Raw genomic sequence first — 26464 nt, 5'->3', positions numbered from 1 at the left:
TCTACAATATAACGATAGTACACAACTCCGGTTAGGAATGTCCAATTTTAATTGAAAGAAATCTTCAGTAAAACCATGTACACAAGTTTTGAACCTACCTGGATTTTGGCCGTAGTGATGTTAAGAATTTTGTATGCATAAATATCGTCGATATTGGCTTCGTTGAAGTTAGCAACGGCAAAACGTGCTGCCCTCACGACATCGGTTCTGTTTTGAGGGATCGCGCGTGGCTCCCCGGTCATTGGCTGGCCAGCGCCGTCAACAAGTGCGGCCGCTTCAGCCAACGCGAGAATACAAAGCAACGTAAACGAGGTCATGATTTTAAGCATAGCGCTTTAGAAATATTGTTGGTCTTGAATGTTGGCGCGGCATCATACACACCTGTACCGCATTTACGTTGAATCTTTAACAATTAACTTCAATTAACACACACGCTGGTTATGAGTACGAAAATGTGTCCAATTGTTTAATCAGAAATACAAATGCACAAATGTAAGCCTTTGACAGGGCTTGAATTGTTTTATTTGGAAATGGCAAATATAAACATCACTACACGTTAAACATTTCCCCATATATACAATAGACAACTTTTGTTTCTGCCATGTTAACAAACTTCTTGGATAATTTCTTATTCCTGATAAAGTTGTACTAATGAACTAGGATGTCATTTCATATTCTATATAAAAGCCTTGATGACAGGGAACCTGAAGGAATCTTTGATATTAAATGAACATCTAGAAAAAACACAAAGTGCATTCCGATGTCTACTCAATTAGAGCACAATGTAAAAGAAAAAAACATTCCTCAATACAATCCCTTAAACAAAGGAATATAATGCATGTTCATTTCATTTCTGAAAACACTGACTTCAAATTGAAAGTATATGTTACTAACTCACGATTTATTGTAAAGTCCACCCTTATATGTTTTATGATCAAACTAACCATTTATTATATCCACATGTAGGAAAGTAGCGATCTGAAACCATTTCTGTTTCCAAACTGGTTTCCAGCAGTGCAGAAGGTTAATGGCTGATATGTATAGTGTTTTGTTTTGGTACAAACTGATTATGAATCTCGCTAGAGAATGTAAAAGACAGTTTAATGTGCAGGCACAGCACTTTCAATAAAGCCAAATAGCCACATTGTTTATCTTTACAGAGGAAAAATGTACAGTGCCTCACATTAAAATACAGAATTTCAACCTTGTGATGCTACAGAGCTTTTTTGAATGTGTCAAGCGTAGCATCATCAGTTTTACCTGAAATTTAAAATCCTCAAAAACACAGATGGGCTAGTCGGTCAATATGAGCAATGGACATCATTCATTCAGCGGCCATCGTGGTACTTAACACTAGCAAATTTGTTGTCAATAATTGTAAAGTATAATAAGTATTGTATGATTATAAAAACAGCACACTTATAAGATGGTTAGCAGCAATTGTCTCCTAAAACCAACAAAGTGTCATTATTTCATGACCAATTTGGTTTAGCAAAAATCGGAATTTGGATGAAATAAATCACAAATAAATAACACCATGACACACGATGCAAGACGGAACAATTATCTCCGTTAGCAACCTTGGATTAAAAGTAGGAATAATAATAAAAGAGACAAAATAACTAACCCAACTATAACAGCCTGACCCATACCAGATCAAGCACATCAAAAAACTAGAAGTATCGAAGAAAAGAAAAGTGTTAAAACAAAAATATAAAAAAATACAAATGAGAATGGAAATTTTAACGAGGTATCATACCCCCGTTCTGGGGTCTATGATAGAGGGGTCCCTGGTGAGGGGGTCTACACGTGGGGTGGCTGCAGTAGGAGTTGGAGGAGTAGAGGGGGCAGGAGGATTTTTGGCCACACACACACACACACACACACACTCACACACACACGCACGCACGCACGCACGCACGCACACACACACACACTACACACACTACACACTGGCCCGTTGGGGGGAGAAGAGGGCCTCCAAGCCCAGCGCCTCGGTGGCCAGAAGGTCTCTCTCAGGCTTGGGCTTCTTGAACAGCGACGGCAGGTTGCGGATGTGGACCTCCTTCCTGAACTGCTCGCACAGCGCTTTCTGTGAGAGGAAGCAACGGGTCCAAAAACAAGGAGGGGGAAGTTAGTCCACAAAGAGCTGCAACCGATTGTAATGAAGAACCAAATATCACCGTTAATGTAGGAGGCCTATCTGTGGATTTTGAAGCAAAAATTTTTTTGCGTTAAAAACGCTGTTAAAGTGGTATTGGAGCTTGTGGAGGAATTCCCTGATTCTTCATACATATCGTATTTGTACATTATATAAGCTTACACAGCTCCGCTTTAATGGCCACTCGTGTTCCTATACTGATACATGAACGATGTGCATTGTCCGGCTCAACACTAAACAAGAGGCCGTGGGCTCCGAGGTGTCTCCCTAGCAGAGGTCCTCGCTATGCACCCGCTGCATAATTCTGCACCAACAATCTGTTCTTCCACACAGACCGCTCCAAATTGTCCAACGGTTTACCTAGATATTTCACTCGGACTCCTAAGAGCTAAAGAATGCTCGGCTAAATATACTTTTGGCAATCCAATCTGTAGGTCCTTGGGCTGTGATTGGGTGGATTGTTTTTAGCACGAGTCAAAAGGGAAGAACAGGCGCCTGAAGGACCAGTGGCTGGCTGCAACCAAGAATACGAATGCAAATGGTAGTGGGGGAGATCAATCGGTAAAAGTAGCGCATTGGGTCAGACTAGGGGCCATGTTATATAATCCTCATCTTCTTAAACCCTTACAATTACTCAACAGAGATAATGCACTTTTCTCTAGTCTAATATTACTGAGGGATTTCAGCAACCATTGTTCCTGACACGCATTGACTCAGCAGTCTTTGGTGGCCATTGTAAGAGCAACGATGCCCCCTAGTGGCAAACACGAGTCACATTACCCCGATGGTGCCTGCAATGAGCTTTTTGAACTGGTCTTTTCTTTTCTTGTCTCCGAACTTCTGGGCTTTTGGGTCCAAGAGCCGATGGTCGTACTGATCGAGCGCCTCCATGTTGATGTCTGGGATCTGGCTCATCACTGCTCGTAGCTCTGCATAGCGCGGCCGCTAGCGGGCGGAAAGGGAGCAGAAAAAGAGTTTAGTTGGAAATGTCCTTTATGGGGCAGTGTGTAGAATTCAGTGGTTTCTAGCGGAACAAAGTTTTGAATTTAACTGTAATTTAATATTATTTTCATATGCATGTTGTGATGAGTTAAAAATCCCCTGAACATAAGAATCACGTTTTCGTCGTCTTAGAATAAGCCTTTTTCTACTAAGAGAGCGGGTCCCCTTCCACAGAACACACCATGTAACGCCACTATGTTTTCACAGCGGCCCAGACTTCGAGAGAGAACACGGTTTATAAAAAAAGGTGTTTTGGACGTTTTGGAGTTGTTGGAAGAAGGCAGGCTCCTTGTTATCCCCATGGCTACGACACATGTGATTATTTTCAGTACCGTCGACGTGCAGGAAGGGTGTAAGAAATATTGTCTATGAAATTAATCCCGCCCGCTTAACCTTCTCTTGGACGAGAACAACGCTGTCCGTGGGTCGGACACAGCTAAACTCTACGGGTTGCATTAAGCCAGGGTGATAAACAAACATTTAATTCCACAAATGAACCGTCAAGGCTGTGTTCAACGGCCAAAGTCTTTCAATGGGATCCCCACGTGGTGCCGTTTGTGGAGGAGCTCTCACCAGGTTCTCGTAGATGAGCATGGCCAGCAGGGTGAGGGTGGCGCAGCACACCTCGTGCTGCCCGTGGAGCTGCAGGCCCTTCAGGGTGCTGATGAGGAACCATGTGGCCGCGTCCGGAAGGAGGTTGCCCCCGACGACCTACAAACACATACACACACACAAATTTGTACGACACAATCATTTGACCATCTGTATCAAAAAGACAATGAACAATTTCTTGTTGTCGTGATCATGTTGTCGATTGGCTAGTGTCGCTCTCTTGCTGTGCTTGCCTTTCATTCTTGTTTTTGATAACTCGAGTAACTATAAAACAACTATATTACCGATACAGATTTCTTACTAAACTAAATGTCTGGTAAACATAGTACAAAACTCGCTAACTATCCCTGGAAGGAAGGATCCTTCTTCCATGTTCCTTCTCAGGGTACCTTCCCTCTGGGATTCTTCCCATGCCTTTTAAAGGGGGCTTGGGGGGGGGGGGGGGGGGGGGGGGAGTGAAGCCCTTTGAGACTGTCACTTTGATGAAGGGATATAGAGAGACAGTACACTGGTCTAGACGTGTGCTACCTGTCTAAGCAAGTTCCAGCAGATCATGGAGGCGGTTCGGTGGCAGATGTTGGTGTCCTTCCACGACAGTGCCACGAACGAGATGGTCAGCAGGTTCATGTAGATGTCCTTCAGAGCAAGGGGGAAAGAGGTAAGAAGTGACCAAGTACTCATTGGGATTTGGGACACATATCATGTGGTCAAGACATGTCTCGACTTCTCTAGTTGGCCGACGAAGTCGGCGTCTCATGCCAATTTTGTCATCGTTTTCAGAAACATGCATTTGGCCCATCCAAACTGCAACGGAAGATGGGCGTTTTCTGTGGTGGAAAATGTTCGCTTGGTGTAAGGAAGACGCTTAAGATGCATCTTAAACATTGATCTAGTGTAATGTGGTAATCTAAGCCTAAGGCTAGGGATGTGCTCTGGTGGTTGTTGTGGAGGGATGGGTATCGTTAGGGTTTTAATGATACTAGCAGCCTTATCGATACAGGACCTTAACCACGATACTCTTATCGGTCATTTTAGGAGAAGATAATGACAAATTAAGAATAAGACATCTTTCAACAGCAGCAGCAGCAGCTTAGAATGTTTTGAATAAATAACTATTATAGATTCTATACTATTGTGAAAGTGAAAATGTAGAACCAAAACAAAAATCAATAAACAATTAACAGCAAAAAAAAAAAAAGACAGCGGAATAGAGCAACACGAATAGGGGATGTATGCAGCTTGGCCACAAAATGGCCACAAACCTTATTTAAGAGAATTCTGTAGGTAAATCAGCATTTCTGCCTTTTCTGGCCATCGTTCATCCAGAACATCCAGAGCTTATCAACTTTTATGGGTCTGAGATAATACAGACCCGAGAAGCCTGGCATCTTAACCATCCCGTGATATGTGAGGTCTATAACCCGCAACGTTTATTTATCCGAAAGTAAAAGAAAATATGGTTTTTTTAATTTCTCAAATAACGATAGCAACATCGGGACTGTCAGAGCTTACCGATACTACGGTGGGTCATAACTCAGCCCCAGGGCTGTTTCATACCAGGTTTGGGTACCCGACTCAAGAGGTTGTGAGGAGACATATGCTCACCTCGTGTTTGAGAATACACTTCCCCAGCTCAGTCAGATCCTCCGCGGGCTGACCAGACACCGCCGTCTGCACCAGGTCTGTCATCATCTCTTCTTCTGCCCACAAAAAGAACAACCACAGCATACAGGGTCACCAAGAGGTCGACACTACCTGCAGGGCCGAGAGTCCTTCACCACGGGGCCTACCTTCTCCGTCGTCCTTGTTGCCTGCGGGCTCGTGCACCCTCTTGGAAATAAAGCTCACAGCTAGGAGAAGGGCAGGGGAAGGGATTTTAAATACCGATACATCACTTCTTTGTGTTTCCCATAAACCCCATGTAAGTTGGTATAGATTTAAGGCTTATGCGACAAGTATTACGCAACATCTGTTTAGAAAGGTCATATAATCCATTGTACAGTACTTCATAGTGTACTTTAAATGCCATGCAGTCGCTTTGTTTTCAGAAGTGTGTGATAGCAATGTTCAAAGAGTACGAAACATACTGCAAATGTTTGCACTCCTCGCCCTCCAAAATAGTGAAAGATGAAAACCCGTAGGTGAAAATTGGAATGTCTTAGAAGTGATTGAAATTTTATTGCATAGCCATTAGTGAATGGTGGGGCCTTTTCTTCAGCCACCGTGCTAGACTTTATACCCTTTTAATAATTGGTTTTACTTGGTCAAATCAAACCATTACACTTTTTCCAACAGAAGTTTCATTATGAAGGGTATATTAAGTACAGTTATTCATTGCATTGCAAAGGCCGCTGAATTGTTTCTAGCATCAAATTCTGTGAAATGGGGGTCTTCATAACATGAAGATGGGAATACGTTTTATACATATTTGCCAACTTCTTCAGATAGTCTCTCTTCGGTCACCTCTGCATTTGGTCAACAAACAATACTTTAGCAGTAAAATAAAAACTGTTGTACTTACTGAGAAGGTCAAGCACCTCTCTGGTGACCAGTCTGACTAGCTGCTCCTCCAGCATCTCCTGGGTCACCTGACTCTCCTCAGACACCGCCTCCTCCTCCTCCTCCCCACTGAGCAGGAGACCATGCATTAGTGACAGACACCAATCATTTAGACCACCAAATAAACAATGAGCTCCAGTAACGTAGCATATACGGTCAATGATGTAGCTACTCCTATTTAGTTTGCTTTGAGGTGATCGCTTTCAGCCTCACTTGTTCCCTTTGGATAAAAGTATCTGCTAAAGGATTAAATGAAAATAATGTCTACCGCAACTGTTAAGTCGATAATGGTTTTTACTTTTATGTATATTTCTATGACTCAACATTACGTGAATATAATTTATTTTGTTGTCATTTTTTTAATGGGATTTAAAAGAACCTGATTTTAATTCAATTTTTTGTCTAGTCACCTATATCTTCACCCTTCAGATACATGAAAGATCTTTCTGTGGACATTCATGACGAAATGGACATCCCTGCAGAGCAACTTACTTGGAAGAGGACCTCTGGTTAATGATCTGCCACTTGACGTTGAGCCTCTGCGGTACAGACAAAAGGACACAGTTAACAATGTGGACTGATTCAACCATTCAGCGGTGGGCAGAAAGAGTGAGGATAAGCACCTGCAGCATGTAGGTGAACAGAGGCCCCACTAGGGGGCACAGTAGGCTTTCGTAGTACTCCTGAGGGCAGGAGAGCACCAGCTGCTTCACAAACAACCGTGGAACACGTTAAGGACTACAGGTGTTGTACATTTGCAAAACAAAACATCCAACCTCTTCCAAAGGGACCGTAGTCAAGATATTCAAGCTATTATTTGAGTGCAGTTGGTTAGCATCTATAATCTAGCCCACTTCGACCATTTTCTGTTCCTTCGCTCTTGATAACACTACAACCAGGCATTTATCATTAAAGTACGGAAAAGTACAATTACAACTGGCAAAAATCCGAAGTCTTGCCACTGAAAAGTAAGGATATGAATGATTGGCCGGAATCTGTGATCAGGCACGTGGTCGAGGGAGACGAAGGCGGATCCAACTAATTTCTCAGCCAATCCATCAATGGTGTAGAAGTCCCTCGTCAGTGAGTGGCCAGCATTCCCCAGAATGTGATAACTGACAACCAATAGAAATGCAACAATTAATTGATTCATCCATCAACCAATAAAAAGGCAAACGTTAATGGTTTAGCTAAGTGCAAATAAAAATAAATGTTACCAGTTATCGTAGAGCGTACAGAAGAATCCCTGCATCCTCTCAAGGTTGCCCTTGTACACGGGGGTGTCATAGATGTCTATCAGGGGATGGGGAAGACCTGCAAACAAATACACAATATAATGAAGGAGGAGCACACACAACAACATACCTCAATTTAATACAAAACACATAACAAACAAGCTTAAATAAGCTTGTATTTGCTCTAAGGGATTAATAAAGTACATCTTATTTGATGCATTATGCATACTGCTTCAAAGAGTTTGACAGTTTAAGGAGATTTAATAGATAATTAGTTATAATAAAAAAATTAAAAAAAGAAGTGATTCAGGGTTAGTTTAGGAAAGCAAACCACCCACCTAAAACACAATTCTTCTCCACATCGATGAGGTCGTAGGCCTTGGCGTAGCCCGGACTGAGACGGGCAAGGTTCTCTGGGGCAAACAGGTTGTTTTGGGTTCTAACGTAGGAAGGACAGAGGAATCATAACATTAAAAAAAATATATAGATATCTTTAACGCTAATATCCACAGCTAACCTATAGGCAAGACATATGCCCCAACACCTACCTGGTCCTTAATGACATGTATCTGACACCCCTTTGCATAAACGCACCTGCTTAATGAGTTAATAGTAAAAATCATAAATCAAGCAGAATCCCTTCCCCCTCAGGAATAGCCTCTTTACACATGAGCACATAGGAAGCAGTCAGCCAAGGGAGCTACGTTAGCCTACCTGATGAGGGTTAGCACGTTGGGTAGCATGGCCAGCACCAGGCTACTGCAGGGGTTACTGAAGAGGGGGGCTCCAGAGGGGGTGGAGCCCACCAAGAAGCCCCCGGCTGTGGCCTCGCCCAGGTCGGCCGGCCAGCGCGACCTCTTCACCACCGCCAGCATGGCCTGGAGGCAGTAACTCAACTGGGCCAGGAGTAAAAGAACACCATGTATGTCACAATTTACAACGGATGCAACATTGAGAAATGCAAATGAAACGCATCAATGATGTCTTCCTCCATTTTGGCTCCTCCAGCAACAGAGAAGATAGAATTAATAATATGGAATAAATGCTTTATTCTGCTAATTTTAACATTCTCAGTTTAAATATTTCTTAAAGCAAATAAATGCATGAAATGGAATAATCGTAAATGTTGGGTTCTTGATCAAACAAAATGTTATAAAAATAATGATAAGCAAAAAAAAAAGGATTTGGTTTGAAGAACAAATCCGATTGAAACATTTTCCGTTTGAATCGTTAGGAAAGCAATCGAGTAAAAGGCATGCATCGAATGCCATCCTCCTCCATGTTGGCTCGTACACGAATACAGATGGAGTGCAAGTGGCCTGGCTTACCTGCACCCTGTTGTTTCCGTACACATCCGTGTCCTTGGTCTGCTCACTGACCTGGTCGGCCCCCACGTAGGACAGGAAGACGGCCGCGTCTGACAGCACACTGGCAGAGACACGGGGAGCAGAGCGCCGCGTGTGAGAAGGGGTTGTGTGATATCAGCAACTAAATATATATATTTATTATTATTCACTTGTATTATTGATGTGGCTCGGTGCCATCTGGGAATTTTCATAATATCAAATCGTGTCCTGCTTTTGAAAACCTCACAGCCTTGATGGCTTGGGCAGGTGGACCATTTCTAGTTGGATTTATTTCCTTTTCTACTTTAATTAAAATCCATCATAGTAGCCGCATAAACAAATAACCAAACAATTCACCTTTGTGCATAGAATAGCACTACTACAAATACCATTGGACTAATAAAAGATATGCTCAGATACTATATCGGAGAAAGTATAGGAATTAACTAAATATATATACAAATTCAAAAATAATCTAAAATCATCCAAAAAATATATCTATGCGAATAAGAAGTATCTGGCCTACCCTCAAATAAAAACAATACACCAAAGACTCACTGGCTGGTCTCGCTGGAGGTCCAGCGTGCCACCACGGGGGCCATGAGCTCCTCCAGGAAGGCCTTCTGTTTGGCGTAGTCCTTGAACTGGTTCCCGATGAGCACCAGCGCCTCCATCAGAGCGCACTTCTCCATCTGCATCAGCAGCGCCTCGTCAGCAAACAGCTTCTTCACGTAGTCGTAGAGCATGTCGAAGCACGGCTGCAGCAGGGCAGAAGTCACACGCGCGTGTTCACAGTGGGCACGGATTAGCATTAGTTAATGTTAGCGTTGGTCCATATTACCGTGAGCACATGTCTCTATATTGGCCTTAGCATAGTAACGTATGAGCTTTGTTCTAGTAAGTATTTGCTTAACCGTTCATTCTGAAATCAACACAGAATGGATATGTTGCATCACGATACAACACCTCCATCCGATAATGAAGACAAACATTTCCCAATATTTGACTGCCTTGAAAGTCTGCATTAGTCAGAAGAAGTTATGGTTTCTGCTCACACTCTGAACAGACGTCGTGCTTGAGGATGCTACATAACTACACCCGCCTGTCCATAAATCTTCCATGGTCTATTCATATTGCAAAACAGATACTCCTAATACTTCAAACTCCTTATATCATTCTGTCCCACTCCCAGATGTTATCTCACCAGAATGAACGGGGAGTAGTCTCGGCACATCTTGATGATTGAGGAGCAGGCGTGCCTTCTCACGTTCTTCACCGCCCTGGTCCGGGGCGCCTGGAGAGAGACACGGTCAATCAGTTTAACCGTAGTTAGTTTAACTGCATCCTAACCAGTGAGGAGGAGAGTTCGATCACACAGAACCAAAAAGGAGCACTCACCTTGCTGTCACCTTGGGGGATGTCGAATACGATCGCTGCAAACACCTGAGTAGTAAGGTCACAGGTTAGCACATTCAATACAAAATACACACAGTTGTTCCTCTGGGTGCCCTAGGGGGCTGAATGCTAAAGATAGACCCAATGATGACGGAATGCTCAATTAGTGGTCCTGTTTGTCTCAAGTGGGGCGTGGCATCCCCTTCGCCAAGGTTAGGAGAATTGTATGGAACTTCAGGTCAAAGTTAACAAAAAAACGGCTTATATTATTAATTTACATTCTAGAAAAAAGGGACAGAATAGTGTAATGGGCAGTGGCTGACGTTTTGGACCAGGGTTCGATTCCCAAATGTAGGCACCTTTGGGCAAAATGCCTAACCCCTACACCAGGCACATTAATGACATTAAGTCATTGTAAAAATAAAAATAAAGCATAAAAGCATTCACTGAATCCCCGGACTATGAGCTGACCTTGGTGAGGACCTGGGGCAGGATGTTGGGTCTGTGTGTCACGAAGGGGAAGAGGGCGGAGATGTTGGTGAGCACACAGGACAGGATGAGGGGGTCTTTGGTCTCATAGCTCAGCACAGCCTGGAGGAGCTCAATACCCTGGTCGATGGGCAGCTTCTGCACGAGGCGAGACAGGAGGGTAATAGAGGGGGACAGGCTTTCAGTGGACCAGCACAACCTTGTCATCCACGTTGCAATCACTTTGGGTCTACTTTGAGTAGACAAAATGGGTACCCCCTTTTAAAGGAGGAGACATTAAAAGGTAATAGCCGAATAGAGAAAACAATATGTACGACAAAACATTAAATGTGTAGGCATCAACATTCAGTTGTTTTCCTGTTTAATATTACAAAGAATATACATCCTTTTGTATTAACATTACTGTCATGTACTGCTGTGACACTCGAAATATTCAAATATGGGATTAATAAAGTACACATTGACAGTATGTACACGTTCTGTATAGACTGTGCCCTGTTTTAGACGATATGGATACCTCTCCAGTGAGATTGCGGAACGTCTGACCGAGAACACACTCGGTGAAGACCGTCATGGCATCCCATTGGACCACCGATGGAGAGAGAATGGAGCACAGCCCTTCAGCTGAGGAGGGCAAGAGAAATAGCAAGAGAGATGGATAGAGAGATAAAGACCCAGACAGAGAGGGAGTCAGTGTTAGAGTGAGAGGCAAGTTGTACAAATTAGTATTCAATTGCAGTTGGTTAGAAGTCTTTCAGAACTACGTAAAAGGACTAATTAGCAGTTGACATAGAAAACCCAATGACGGCCGGTCTCAGAACACACTCGAGTGAGGACGGGGGGGGGGGGGGGCACGTACCATTAGTGATCCCGGTGATGATGGGACTGGACAGCTGGTAGCCTAACCACTCTGCGGCGTCCCCCAGGGCCTCCATGGGCACCAGGCGACAGGCACTCCTCACCACCTCCCCCTGCTGGCTGCGGAACACTGCGGAGACACCAGGCGGTCTTACGCCTCTTTTCACCGATACTCAGTTGTTGTTTGTAGCACATCATCTGTTGGTTGTTGACCGTCTTGTCAAGTCGTTTGTTCAACGTCATGGCCCGAGGTTTCCTGTCCGAATCCGAGACCCATTTGTTCATGTCTCGTTGTATGGGCCAGGAAAGTTTTCGATTGATTACGTTCCTTGACCAGATGTTTTTTATTACATTTTTCTTGTAATGTGATTGCCAATGTTTTACAACACTCAATAGGATTAATTTGGATAACTAATGAAGTAATTTAGTGTTGCTTTACGCATCGTTGACTGTTATGGTCAACCAATAGTTGACCAAAATGTAAGCAATCCAAAGCAAAACTTACAGTTGAAGAAAGAGCCAAACTCCTCATCGCTGTCAAAGTCCATTCGGGAGTATTCACAGCTCGGGCAGTCATTCCTGGAGGGATAGCCCGTCTGGAAGGAAGAATGAAAAATATCCATATTCTATCATAATAATATTTTCTTATTGTTCTCCATATTGATGCAAACCAAGGGTATTGTAGCACTGATTCAGACAATCCTTACCTTGATTAAGTTGGTCCTGGTCGTTTTAAGGTATTTCAAGGACATCTCCACGACCACGGGCACCTTGGACAGGATCTCATGTCTGAAGAGGGTTCCCCACATGATCTGGGTGGACGACTTCAAGAACTGGAGAGGAACACAATGTCGGTTCACATTTTCCATTCAGCAGATGCCTTCATGCAGAGCAACTTAGTGAGCATTCAGATATAGGTAAATGAAAAGCAGGTATGTGTTAGGGAATCTGGCTCAAGGACAACAACGTTATGCAAGCATTGGACTTGGCATCTCACCTGGCTGTGGTGTGTGGTAAAGGACAGCATGGCCTCCATGTACTTGTTGAGGTTTGCAGGAGTTTCAACTGCCACGTCTGAACCCTGAGAACAGATTCATTCAGTAAGATGTTCATCAATACCAATCACAAAGCTGTACTCACACAGCTGTGGTGGGCCTGGCAAAACCTGTTGCATACAGAATGAGAATGAGCTTTTAATAATCGGACACATCAATTCTAAATCCGGCTGTCAGGCTTTCGAAATATACAGACTAAAGACCTATAACAAGAAACACAATAAATACCAACTTTGCATTTTATAATTTTTTTCTAATGTGCTGTACAGCGGATGTGATATTGCTCATCTCTAATGCAGAACATACTCACCACTAGCGAGGTCACCTGACTGCCCAGGGCACAGAGAACCTGGCACAGCCTCTTGAGGAAGATGTAATGTCGCTCCACAACAACCACCTTCTCCACTGGCCTACAACACACACACACACACACACACACACACAGAACTTTTTAAGTTCAAAGGGTTCCCCTAGACCTAAAACTCTACAGCCCTTGGCATGAACACTGTATGCAGACAGCGCTACTGTCTGCAGGTGGAGCTACTCACTGCGTCGGCGAGGGCTGGTTAGATATGGCTGCGCCATCGGCTGACCTGCAATCCAAACAGATGCATGGTAACTAGGGATGCCCAGGGCTTTAGGGTTAATCGCAGTGACAAAAGTAAACCGCCTCTTTCGGTCACATTGATAATTCAGAGCAAAAATTTCTGTTGATTATCCAATATCTTTCTAACATAGAAAAATTAAAACACACTTTCAAACCGCACACACACAATTATATACATTTATATATTTTTTTGCGCTTTTCATTCTTGTTGTTTTTGTGTGTAATATGAGTCGATGATGTGCCACACCACCAAGGACGGGCCTTCAGGGTGTGTGTGTACTCACTGGGCTGCGGAGAGAATGTAGTTAATGGCGAGGTCATCAAACAGCAGCATTAGCGGCTTGCGGTCCTCCAGCTTTCCCTGGGGGAGAAAGACGACACATAAATAGAGGGTAGGATATTCACGTCAAAAAGGTCCCAGCCTAGTCTGATGGACCTTCTGAGCAAGGAGCCAAAACCCCGAAAGAACTGTGTCACATAATGCCTTGGCGTTTGAGAAGAAACATATGCCAAAAATGACACTATAAGAAACGTGCAATCTCATCCCAGTCGAGAAGACGGACAAAATATGGCTCAGCGAGGCTCACACACACACACACACACACACACACCCTACCTTGCGGCTGATGGCAATGAGCAGGCACTCGACGGCCTCCAGCTGCAGCTCGCCCTCGCTCAGCAGCAGACAGAGCATCTCCAGCAGACGGCAGTTGTCGTTGGTGATGTGTGCCAGGGCGATCCAGTCGATGTAGCCTGCCAGCGTGTTCAGCGTTGTCACAGCGACGCGGCAGTGAGCCTTGGCCTACGGGAGGAGGCGAAACACGGAGGGAAGGCGGGCGAGGGGCCATTGGTTATCATCACAGCCGTGAATGCGTCCTAACTATGTTTATGATATTGTAATAGGGAGAAAGGAAATCTCAGAGGTTTGTTTACCTGCAATTCCTGGCCCGGTATACTTTTCTGAAACGCCCGGACAAGACAAAAAGTAAACAAAAATATTTTATAAAAAGGACATATACAAGAGCAAACTTAATGTAACATTCCAAAGTTGCAAATTAATACATTTGGAGATAAATCACATGTGGAACTTCCAAGCTGTGCTGGCAGAGGCTGACCAGGGGTAGGGGGTTAATTTCCCACTGGGTGGCCCCCCATGCTCAGAATGTACCCACTTAAAATTTGGATATAAAGCTTCCAACAATCGGCTTATGTATACTGCTCCCGATTACCCAACAATACACGACTGTCTACATTGCACCACCATAAAATAAATGATCAACCTTGTTTTTCCTGATTCCTATGGCTGCACTCCGTCCAGACAACCAAACAAAAAAAAAAAAAATTATATACTTTTTCTCTTAGCTACCCAAACCATATGTCATGCCTGGATGATGATCAGTCTCACTTGTCAGTCACTTTGGATTAAAGCATCGGTTAAATGACCAAAAAATAAATGTGCGTATGAGAACGACAGTGAGCAGCGGTGCCACTGACCAGTTTGCGGTAGTCGTCCACGTTGATCTGCAGGATGGCCAGGATGAAGCTGAAGATGTTGTCCATGTTCTGGGTGAGCGTCTGCTGGATGTCCCGACGGCGCTGGGTGGGCAGCGTCTGGAAGGTGATGACGTCCTCCGCCAGCCGCAGCAGGATCAGCATCACCAGCTCCGTCTGGGACTCCTACAGGAACAACAGAAGAGCATCCGTCATTGATCCGGAGAATCGCATCATACAAGCGGGAAATTGTTACGGTCACACAGTTGCTCCTCTAAAAATATAAATAATAATATAATACTATTTATTTACTATCGAGAGAGGAACAAACACACATTTTTTCTCTTCTTCAAAACAAATCTGCCGATCATTCAACCAATGTAAAAAACATGCACCAGAGCAACAACCACATATGCTTGTGGGGATCAAGGGTCCATCCTGGGGCATTTCCCTCTTGCTTTAAACCAACCCTTCTGTCGTGCAGTTTTAACGGCATCGTAATATATATATTGGTAAACCATTTAACTTTGCATAGGTAATGCTTTGAGTTTTACAATGCCCATATTTGGTCTGCATTTCCGTGACACATTAAATCACCTTATGCAAATAGTGCACGAGTCACTCACCCCGAGGCTGGTGAGGGCCTCCATCTCCTTCAGCATGTCCGGCCAGTGCTGGGGCCACTCCCTCTTGATCATCTCCACTGTGATACGGGAGAGGACGTCCTTGATGTGACTCTCCTCCTCCAGAATTGAGAGGGTTCCCTGGCAACACCCAAAACAAATAATTAACAGTGTGGCTGCGGTTTGTATTGAACTTCATGTACAAAGTATGGGAGTGCAATGCGCTTAAGTTCCTAGCAAAGTTTTTGAAGCCGACACCAGGATATAATGAGGGTCTTATCTCGATGTAAGAGAATTGTCTCAACTGTAAAATTATACACCAAGAATGTCAACAAGTATTTTTTCTCTTTTCTTTTAAACACAAAAGCGTGTTTGTTATACAGCATATCCCTCTTTGACAATAGTGTTATTGCCCTTTTGGGATGCTAGGAATACCGGCCAATATTACCAAGCAAGACTTACAGTCGACAATAGTTGCATGGCACAATTCTTCAACTGGACTTTCTCTGGCTGCGGCATGTCGTTCCATCGGAACCTGTGAAACAAGAATGAAAACTCTGAAAGTGTCTGCATTGATTTAGGATTGTATACATAATTGACATAAAAAAAACGATGGTTACTCACTTGATGACGTGTTCCAATATTTGCAAGCCAAAATGTCGCACTACAGATGTTTGCGTTTTCTCCGCAAGTTGCAAGCCACAAGGGACACAAAACGTGCAGGATTCTTTGAACTCTTCACAAAACTGAAATGGAAAGGAAATATGGACATCTTGAGAGTCGTTTTAATACCTTTCTGTATGCTGTGGCTAAAACGACTTAACAATTAGATGTTTGAATCAGATTGGTATTTTGTGAAGAAAAAAAATCTCATTGCAGGGACTTTAAATAATTGTTAACTACGGCACGGGGACCAACGATCAAATTGAACAGTTTGGCTGCAAACATGTTTGGTTTATTAAGTTTCATCAATATTCTGCAAAAACAGCTTCACTGGTTGATTGAACAGCTGGAAATGCTAAATAGCCTGCTAAGTATTAGGCTGACATTCTCCCTAAAACAGCCATTATTGATTTGATCGACGTGTAAACAGATTGATTGTTTACATCGTTAAACCAATTGCTAGAGCAAGCATTTCTTATCTAAAATTCCATCCCCGGCACTTGCTTCTTATTTTCACACATTACTATAAACGCTAGCACCAGTTCACTAACGTTAGCCAGCTAACGAGCATCTCAGACACATTAAGCTACCTTTAGGGCCTCCAGTCGGTATATTTGGTTTGTTCCCGGATCCATCATCACGTTTACAGCTTTAATAAGCTGGTCGCACATAGTTGCCACCTGATCAGACATGTTTAAGGGTAGCTTCTTATAGACGTATAAAACCAAGCGAGTGGTACCCTAACGCAAAACACTTGCAGGGCACAGGACAGCATGCGCTTTGCTCAACAACGTGCTGCACCACATTGGAAACTCTCGCTTGCCGTCGATGAGGAACACTGGGAGTTGAAGGCTATTAATTCATACGAAGAGCTTTTATGAATAGCTTGTTAGACTAATGCTTGGTATACGATACTTGGCATTGCATTGCCATACCGTTTACATTTCTTTTTTAGTTCTTCAACAAAAAAAAAGAGTACAATAACAATTTCTGATGTCGATGAATTGCTAGGCGTTGTTTGGCATGACAACGGGGGGAAGTGTAGGGTTACGACGGTGCTCCTCGCGACAGGGGGTGGAGCTTGACTCCCACTTGGAATGAGTTTCCTCCCACTACGTCACTTGGGAAAGGCTCACAAGCCACCGAACAACACTGTCAACGGGGTTTCGGGCAGACGGATAAACCTCCTCGGGCAAGTAGTATTATTATAGTTCACCACGAAGTTACTTATCGTGTTATTGCTTTAAGGTACGTTAATTATATACATTAAAGTTGTTTTGTGCACCGTGCTCGTCAATTAGTCAAACAACTTCTAAGTGATGCCAACCATCGCCACGGAAACTTTCTTGTGAAGGCCTCATTATTTGTTGCAACAGGTCCAATTGTTGTTAATGTAAAGCATTGTAGGAGGTCGTTTTGGTTTTGCTGTGAATTTGTTTTGTTCGGTAAAAGCAACGTGTTATGTTTTAAACACAGGACGGGATTCGGAAACGGGAAAAGTAGCCTTGCCCATTACGGGTCAGGCGACGAGATTAAAGCGATCGCCTTTCCATTGCTTTCGACGAAACTACCAGTGGGATTCGTTCTGTTTGGTCATCTAGATGCGGTACGAAGCTAAAATGATGCCGGTGAGTTCAAGTTTCCCTTTTTTATATATACATATTCAACATATTATGTTAATCATATTGGTCGCCAAGAGTCTGTGTTGTCACCACAATTATCTTACGGAAGACTTAGTGGTGGCTGGGCATTTAAATGGACGTGGCAACATGATACTTTGTCGCGTGTTGTACTGCATCTCTGTATCTGCTATTCAGATTCTGAATCGTTTTTAGCTGTTAGTTCCCACTTAGTTCAGTTGTATGCATTAAGTCGATGGAACAAAGTGTAATATTATGCACAAAATGTATGAGGGTCATTGATGATCATTTTGGAATTATGTTATAATGAGATGTGCAGATATTATGATATAAAGTACACTAACTGAGTCTGAACCTAAACGTCGAACAGATAGACATTGTACTACTGAAAAAAGCTATGGTTTTGAGATTTCATCATTCGTGACAAAGGTCCATATTTTAGCTGTTATACACAATCTCTCATTACTCTATTCAAATGTTAGATACGTCAGTAATGCATCTGTGAGAGTATGAGAGAGGATTGCTTCAAAACGAACTTTTGGTTTAGGGATTAAAGCCTTTATAGCCGCTGCCCTTGGATTGCATTTTCTTTCACATGAGAGGATGTATTTTGTTTATATAACTTAGGCCTGAGATAACTGTCTGGAATGCATTACATAGGTATTCAGACTAGACTTCCAGTTCCTTGGGCACTGATACTGCATCTAAATGAATGGATGAAACCCATGGATTTATTTTGAACATACAAGCTTCTTGTAACCAATTTGCGTCTTTTCTATGTCTTGTTGCTGAGAATAAGAAATTAAATTCATCATGTTGTGAAGCACACTAAATGAGACTTTTTACATTTAATCCTCTTTCCCGTGGTCTGCCAAGTGTAATCAGTTTGCCTCTATTACCCTTCCTCTTGGATAAAACAGTCCTGATCTGTAAATTAGTCACCTTGTTCATGGTGACCGATTGGTCAAGCTTTGTCATTCAAGCCAAGCTCTGTCACATCGCTTGTGACTGCCATGCCTGCGTTCTCATCGACATCCATACAAATTGTCACTGTGACATGTTTACCCTGAATCTCTTTATATACCCACATTGAGACCTTTCACTCCCCCCTTCCCCTCTCTGCTGCACCTCCCATGTACCTTATGTGTATGGACATTGTTGGTGTCAGATAATTGAGCCCTGGCTCTCTTCGCATGTATGTTGTGTCAGCCTCATCAGCAGAGAACGGGGGGCTCCTATATATGGCCCCTGTTGGACAAGAGGTATTGTCTAATAGTGAGCATGACAAATATCCCATGACCCTGTTGCTGCAGGCTTGGGACTTTGGGGGTAGGGTTAGCTCTTCTGTTGTTGTGATTACTGGCAGGGGGCAAAGAGGAGATACAGGAGGGGGTGAGGGGGGGATGACTTGGCCCCAACTGAGCACAATATGTAAGCGTGGTGGGTGGGGGGCTGTGTGTGAGAATCATATTGTATACGGCCCCCACGCCTGCTCATGGTCCCACCCTGATAAGGGATGTGCCTTATTTATTGAACCATTACAGGACCCAACTCTTTATCTTTTCTGTTTACCCCCCCACTTGTCCTTATCTGCAGTAAGAGCAGCTGTCGGTCCACTGGCAGTGATTGATCTCAATGCATGTGTTTGTCTGTATTTTACTGTGAAAGGACCATTCTTTTGCAGCCTTAATTGATTCTTCACAGAATCCTGGCCATAAAGAATGTCTCATTGCATCTCTTTTTTATGCATAATGCTAATTGGTTTCGGTGTTCCTTCCTCTGTTTTCATTTGTATCGTGAATATTGTTCATTCTTCCCTCTCCCATGGAAGAGTTGCTTGGCAGGTGGATTTTTCCTTCAGATAAGAATCAAGCAGGTCTGGCCTACGTACATTTAAATGTTTGCTCTACAGTACGAATGCCAATGATCTAGGAATGCATTGGCAGGTTAAGACCACAACAACTATATTCTTATGTTGATGGTGGGAAAAGCGATGCTATGTTCTGATTAGCCCAGGCTCTGCTTTGTGTATCAACAACCACCTAAGCATGAATCATCTGTGGCCACTACATCGTTGTGTTTACTCTGGGAGGGTCTCTGTCGTTATGTAACCAGACTCTCATAGCAGGGATAATAAAGGGCATTCCTGGCAAATGTTTTGTACTGTCATCCTCCTTTGGGGAGATGAATAGATGGCACAACTAAACCAGATTGTGTGGACAAGAATGGCTCTTGATCAATCCATGTTTTAAAATGCTGTCTAATGCATAAGAGTTATGACGAGTTATGAGAGTAAGAAGTTAATTATTACAAGAATAGAAGAATCTCCCCAGAAGACATGCAGTTTATGAACAAACAATTTTTCTTTTTTATTAAGCCATTGTTATAATAGTCGACTTCCTAATATGGGGAAAAAATACTTGATGTTGTGAAATCTGCCGGAATCTTCTGTGAATAGACAGAGAAAAGAGAACAGTGTTTCCCCATCCAGCCAGCTAATGTATTCCCCTGCTTCACCAAGTGTTTTTTCTTGGGCTTCTGGTAGAATCAGCACAATAGCGTTCCCAAAGTGTCCATACTCGAGAGAGGTCAACTAAGCACATTTTCCTACATTTTAATTATCTTTTGCTTTTATTTACCTCCCAAAAAAGGTTTGATAAACGTTCCCCCAGCAAAATTGCAGATTTATTTTTTGAGCAATTCTTATGATTGCATTTTCTCAGTGCCTAGATCCGACTTTGCGTCACCTAAAGGCATTAGGCTTTTGCATGTTGCACCGAATAGGTCAAGGAAAATATTTTCTTATCTCATCCAGGAAATGAGTAGATTAGATTAGGAGCACAACAGTGTACAAAATGTTTATAGATTTTGAAAAGAAACACAGTTGTGCAGTTAAGATGGAGGATAGAGCCTGGCCAATCCTACTTCAGCAGTTCCCACTCCCTCCAGTTCCTGTATGTTCTACTCCTCTTTCCAAATAAACCGTAGATAAAATTAGACCTGGCATAGTTATCTAATGCTTCCTCCCTTATGTTCATCGGCTGTTCCTCCTCCTGACCTTTTCTCCCTCGCCTCCTTGACCACCATGGGGTAGATTGTGATAGAGAGAGAGGGAAGATGAAGAGGAATAATGCATAAAGCTGCAAGGGAATTTGCTGCTGCCAGGCCCCCCTTTTTATTTTTTTATTTTGAAGGGCTGCCATTCTGGACGGGATTCAAGTCTTGGAACCCGGTGCTGTGGCTTGAGCGGGCAGACACAGTGGGAGCCTCTGCCGCAGTCTCGGAGCTGGAGCCCTTCTTAGAAAGTCCTCGTAATCACATTTAGGGGTTACAAACGCAACCAGGCCTAGTTGGCTTTGACTTGCTAGCCACAGCAATATTTCTTTGATATTAGTGTTGTGCATTAGAGATGATCAGAAGATTCCTGGGGATCAAAATTCACATGGAGAATTTCCATACACGGTCTATTCGGTGATGGTGTAGAAGATCTTTATTTTAAGACTGGGCATACTGTGCTACTTCAGTTCCCCAAGAACCCTCAAAGTCAAGAGCTCTCTTCTGGCTGGGTTTAACTCTGATGATGTAGATGTTGGTGCAGTTGCTGTATGCCTTTCATTGTACTAATGAGAATACGCCAACAATCATGGCATATATACTTGTGCCATCATGAGCCAGATGGTTGCATCGTCAGATCTACACACGCACAGATGGAGAGCAGTGCACTTTCCCTAGTGATGGGACATAGTTGGCCAACTTTAGTATCTTGCTACAGTTTATCTTTAATTGCGAGACAAACTTTGCAAAATACCCCAAGGATACAAGGACTCACTATAAAGATATTGATTTGTATTCTCTATAATGGGACTTTGTGTGGTACTTATCTGGAATTGTTTGTGTAATTGGGTTAAACCCATGGTACTGCGTGTTATTTTGGACCACGTGCGATGGGGAAACTGCAGTGGCAGGCGCTTCGTGCTAACTTAATAAGAGGGCGATTGACTTTGTGCCCAGACCTCGGGAGACTCTAACGCAAGTGGAATTGACCCTTACGAGGAGACAATAAGGGGATAATGGGGCACTTCATCTGTGGGCGGGGTCTCTGTTCACTGTAGTACTGTACTACTGTTAGGGATATTTATTGGTTCTGGTTTAGTGTCGCGGTTCTCAATGATCCCCAAACAAGGACAAAGTCTGCTTACTCGCTTTTTAATATCAACTCATAAAGCCATTTCCTGTTATTTTTCATCCACTTTTCCCCACGTTAGGAAACACACGTGCCTGACTCTGCCCCTTTTTTGTTGGAGTGAGCTTTTTTGACTCACACACACACACACACACACACACACACACACACACACACACACACACACACACACACACACACACACACACACACACACACACACACACACACACACACACACACACACACACCCCCGGTAATTGGCTGTGACGTTAAATGTTTATCTATGAAACCTAAAGTCATAGACTGTCACACAGGTGATCAGTCAACCCAGAGAGGCTGGAAAATCCTGTTTCTCTGCGGACCGCAGGAATCTGTGGTGAGAGGGAGGCATGAAGATGAGGTATATTAGTCAATAATACACTGTGTCGTAGGTCGTCATCTTGTAAATTCATCCCGTAACACTTATTTGATTGTTTGCCAGGGAGAATTATAGCGCTTGGCGCATGCCGTGGTACACTCTGATGTATGCTGTAGTCAAGACTGCCAACGATGAGATATGACTTTTTCTATTTGATGTTGCAGCCTTTAATCTTACATGCACACACACTCGCTTTTGATGCTGTGTCATGACTCAAAACACATGAGTGTCTCTGCGTTGGAACTGAACGACGCTTGCATTCAAATTACATTTGTGAGTCCGGTGTGTTGTAGTGGAGAACCAGGGATAAGTTCTCTAGAGGTATTGCAGCCTGAAACCTAGGTACAGGCTATTGAGTTTTAGCTTTCAAATGTGATACTCTACCAGTAGTCCATCAAAGCAGAACTATATATTTTCTTGTGGATTATTCAGTAATCTCTGAGATATGGAGGATGATGAAACCTGTTAAATATTGACTATTTAGTCATTTAGCAGACACTAAAGGGACTTCCAATTGAACAAGCATTTAATTAATGAGCAGGTAGGGTATCTTGCTCAAGGATACCCACAGGTATGCTGTGTGTGTGTGTGTGTGTGTGTGTGTGTGTGTGTGTGTGTGTGTGTGTGTGTGTGTGTGTGTGTGTGTGTGTGTGTGTGTGTGTGTGTGTGTGTGTGTGTGTGTGTGTGTGTGTGTGTGTGTGTGATCGTACTGGCGCATTGCTCTCTGTGTTCATTCACATTTCAATTTATTTGTTGTTGGTTGTGAGTGACACCTCCGTGTCGTGATACTTTGCCCTCTGAAGCAGAGAATACCACAGTGAAGTTTGTCCTCCGGCTGACACCGTAAGGGGAATTCAAATTTTATGGCCATGCGTTGCAGTGGAACCTTGCGCTACTCCTCCTCCACTCTGTCGCAGGTAAGAGGAAAGAGGGGGAAGCATGATGCAGCAGCATGCTCCCATTCACCAGCACTGGGGAATCTACGTGAGACAACAGCAACTACATCTTTGCCTCAATCCCTCTGAAATGAGAATGATTTTCTCTTATGAGCTTGCAAACTCGCACGTCAGGAGATTGTCCGTTCTAACATACTAGAAATATGTTTGGTTTATGTAGGGGAGGCGCTTTGGTAAAGCCTACACAGGATGCAGGACCTGACGCATTAAGACATTGACGATGGGAGATGAGACTACTGATTCATCCAAAATAATGACCCATTGATATCTCCTCCTTATCCTGTGGATGTTTGCCTATTTCTGGTTTAGCACATGCAGAATACCTCAATCGGCTGCAAACTCTTCTATGCATTGCATGCATTGCATGCATTTGCATACAGCGGATTATGCAGGACAGTATCTGTGGCTGTGAATTCTCTGGACAATGACCTGCTCTTTTCACAAATGGCCTCAATCAGATATTGCACAGACTTGGTACCACAGAGAACTGCTTAATGTCTGGTCGAGCTGATTCGGACATTTGAGTTCTCACCGACAGCTCCTTTGGGTAAAGTCTAGAGCACGATTCAGGGGTGCCGTGCACGTGTGAAAGTGGCTTTAGTTCAGGCCTTTTGTAATGTTTTTTTCTAATTTTGCGGGTACCTGCATCAATGTTCTTTAGCTACGACCCGCGATTGTGTTTGTTAACATGCTTGTTTTTAATTTCTCTCCCTGTCGGGTTTCCATTGATTTGCTGGTGTGTGAATGCATTTTCCATTCAGTAATCCAAGTGGCCGGATAGTGTATCGGTTAGCATCGTGGACTCTCAGCTTAAAGATACTAGGTTCTATCACTAAGGTCCAAAGTCTACCTGTAGTAGTTATCCTTGAGCAATATCCCCTGACCCCAGCCTGCTACTAAATGACCTTTTATCTGAATTCACTATTGGTCTCATTAAAGCATTGGCTAAGCCAAGAACACACAAGCGGTCTTAGCGGTCTAATTTTAATGCAAAAATAGAACATTTCCCCATCAGCGGGGAAATGTTCTATAAATGTTCTATTCCACTGTGGCATGTGGAATATTGGCCGATATATGTTATTGATATATTGGCACAACCTCCTTAGGGTCATAAAGTAATTAGGTAAAATACTACTATCAAAGTTTGGCCACATTACTTCCACTCGTGCTCTACACACAGGCACACGTAGAGGCAGTTTCTGTTTTCCTTCCAGCCAGTGTTTCCTTCCAGCCATTGTATTGTTTTCAGCACTATGTAAAGCATTGGGTTTGCGTCCACAGTGGACTGAGAGGTGTGTGTGTGTGTATGTATGTATGTATGCGTGTGTGTGTTTTAAGGTCAGCAGCAGATGCAGCAAAGTGCCAACTCATCTGGATGGGGGCGGGGGAGTGGCCGGTGGCAGGGCTGGATCATTAAGTTTAGTGCTGAGGCCAGAATGCCTCCGCTACCATCGCTGCTGTCTCCTCCCCCTCCAGCTCCCCATCCCCCTACCACTTTTTTTGTGCTTGCTGCCGTCCTATCCTTTGCTCTTTCCATTTCTCTCTCTTCTTTCTGTCTCTCGCCATTTCTTCTTTAATTCCGACTGTCCTTCTCCATTGATTTCCTTTTCCCTTTTCTGCCTCTGTTTCTCATTAGTTCCTTCTTCCATTTGTCTCTTTCTGCTCTCTCCAACTCGGTCTGTCTCAGTTTATCTCAATCTCCTTTTAACACTCTCTTTCTATCGCATTCCTCCCTTCTCTCGCTTTCTCCAATTGACTAGGTATTCTCTTTCTCGATTTATATTCCCTCTTTCTTCTCTATGTTGCTCTCACTCTCACTCTAATACCTCTCCCAATCTCTATCTCTATCCTGCATTCCTGGGCGGCTTCCAGTGATGTCTTTTGCTCACTGACCTGTTCAGTCTCCAAACTTTGTACATTTTCGTGTGTTTTTCTTTTGAAGTATTTACTTTGCAGTCTCATCAGAGACTCGCCCATTATGTCTGGACCACAACTTGAGACCATCTCCAAACAACAATGGACACCTCTAAGTGTGGGCGGACAGGGCCGGATGGGAGGGAGGACAACGCCCCTAATTGATCGAGTTCTGCGGGGCAATGTTCTCAGGGGTGGCCCTTCCGACGTGTATATATTGGGTCATCCACTGCCGGTGGTGACGGATTAGGGGGGCGTGTTTTAAATGTGTTTACAGCCCATGTACAGTAGAGCTGCCTGATAGGATGACTCATTAGCCCATTGAGCGCCATAGATCAGATAAATCATTTACAGCCCAATGGGAGGTCGACTGTTCTTCTTGTGCCGGAAATCCGGGTGAGTCAGACCCCAGCCTACCATCCCTTCTTTTTTTTTTTCATGGCTTCCATCCGGTGGTGCGGGAAAAGTCTGTTGATAATAGCAGCCTGTTTCAGTTGCCAGGGCGACGGCGTCTCCCCTACCCACCTGCCCACTTACTTACTTACTCACCGGGTTAGAGGCCCACGTTAAGGAGGGGATTAGAAGGCACATAGCTCACGCATGGGGCGCCCCACGGGGGATCTGAACCCCCCGCCCCAGTCTGACTGTTGACTGTTCTACACCGGCCCCTCTGCCCCCTTTTGTCAGCGTGACCTAGCTGACCTGATGTTCCCGGCAAAGCCCTGGTAGGCCAGGCCTCCGCCGCCGCCACTCTCAGAATAGAAAGGTCTCGCAGGGCCGCTACATTGTATATGGTCGGGGGCTCCTCGTTACACTGGGGTGATTGTTTCGTGTTTAAAATTGGCCGCCAACAAATTCCTCAGTTATTGGTTTGGTTACCATTTAGTCTATTTTCCTTTTTACTATTGAGGCATTAAACTGATTTGAAACATCTTCATCTGTAACTCATAGTGAATCTTTTTGATGTCTTCAGGAGCAGGTAGGGCATATTGGGCACATTGACATTCAAACTCTAAAGCTTTTACTGGGAGTCAATAACAAATAAGGGGGCCACCCTGCCCTGTTGATTGTTTTTCTCTATTCAATTCCTTCTCTCTCTTTAATTTGAGGCCATCCCAGGAGGTGTGTGGAGGCTCAATAAGATCAGCTTGACCCATGCGCCCCATGGCCTTCAAGTCATAAAATTGGCTTTTATCAAAGCCTAACCTAAGCTCTTGTGTTAAACTGATGGCCAGATTACACACCGAGCATATT

General features: G+C 43.7%; 2 protein-coding genes across 4 annotated transcripts in view; one reads left to right on the top strand and one right to left on the bottom strand.

The window, feature by feature from the left end:
• Positions 1-443: 443 nt before the first annotated feature.
• On the bottom strand, positions 444-17085 carry LOC130404172 (exportin-5). The gene is made up of 33 exons (XM_056608812.1): positions 16687-17085; positions 16058-16179; positions 15896-15968; positions 15437-15574; positions 14814-14996; positions 14253-14279; positions 13936-14121; positions 13604-13680; positions 13261-13305; positions 13023-13122; positions 12655-12738; positions 12365-12490; positions 12163-12253; positions 11659-11787; positions 11317-11423; positions 10782-10937; positions 10314-10358; positions 10120-10209; positions 9474-9673; positions 8898-8997; positions 8284-8465; positions 7908-8008; positions 7552-7648; positions 7314-7449; positions 6958-7056; positions 6827-6873; positions 6297-6403; positions 5566-5625; positions 5381-5475; positions 4304-4411; positions 3737-3874; positions 2942-3106; positions 444-2092 (listed from the first exon to the last, which is right to left on the bottom strand). Exons 1-33 carry the CDS (start codon positions 16786-16788, stop codon positions 1946-1948), a joined length of 3663 nt encoding a protein of 1220 aa, XP_056464787.1. The 5' UTR covers positions 16789-17085; the 3' UTR covers positions 444-1945.
• The window catches only part of tp53bp2a (tumor protein p53 binding protein, 2a), a 32035-nt gene continuing 22595 nt past the window's right edge, over positions 17025-26464 (top strand). For 2 of the 3 annotated variants that reach the window (XM_056608816.1, XM_056608814.1), the window contains exon 1: positions 17025-17724. In XM_056608816.1, the coding sequence (XP_056464791.1) occupies positions 17698-17724 (27 nt within the window). In that variant the 5' untranslated portion in view covers positions 17025-17697. The remainder of the gene's footprint in view (positions 17725-26464) is intronic. The other variant, XM_056608815.1, reaches the window with a different exon arrangement.

Source organism: Gadus chalcogrammus, chromosome 15, assembly GCF_026213295.1.
Source record: "Gadus chalcogrammus isolate NIFS_2021 chromosome 15, NIFS_Gcha_1.0, whole genome shotgun sequence".
Taxonomy (NCBI): Eukaryota; Metazoa; Chordata; class Actinopteri; order Gadiformes; family Gadidae; genus Gadus; species Gadus chalcogrammus.
Note: the sequence above shows the minus strand (reverse complement) of the source record. Positions and strands in the feature narration are given on the sequence as shown.

Excerpts from the sequence above, each read along its gene's own strand:
- LOC130404172 (XM_056608812.1), bottom strand. The coding sequence starts at position 16,788 with ATGTCTGATCAGGTGGCAACTATGTGCGACCAGCTTATTAAAGCTGTA. Across the intron at positions 10,210-10,313 it reads TCCCCCAAGGTGACAGCAAG|GCGCCCCGGACCAGGGCGGT; the intron begins GTGAGTGCTCCT and ends GTCTCTCTCCAG. Across the intron at positions 7,649-7,907 it reads GGAGAAGAATTGTGTTTTAG|GTCTTCCCCATCCCCTGATA; the intron begins GTGGGTGGTTTG and ends ATTTGTTTGCAG.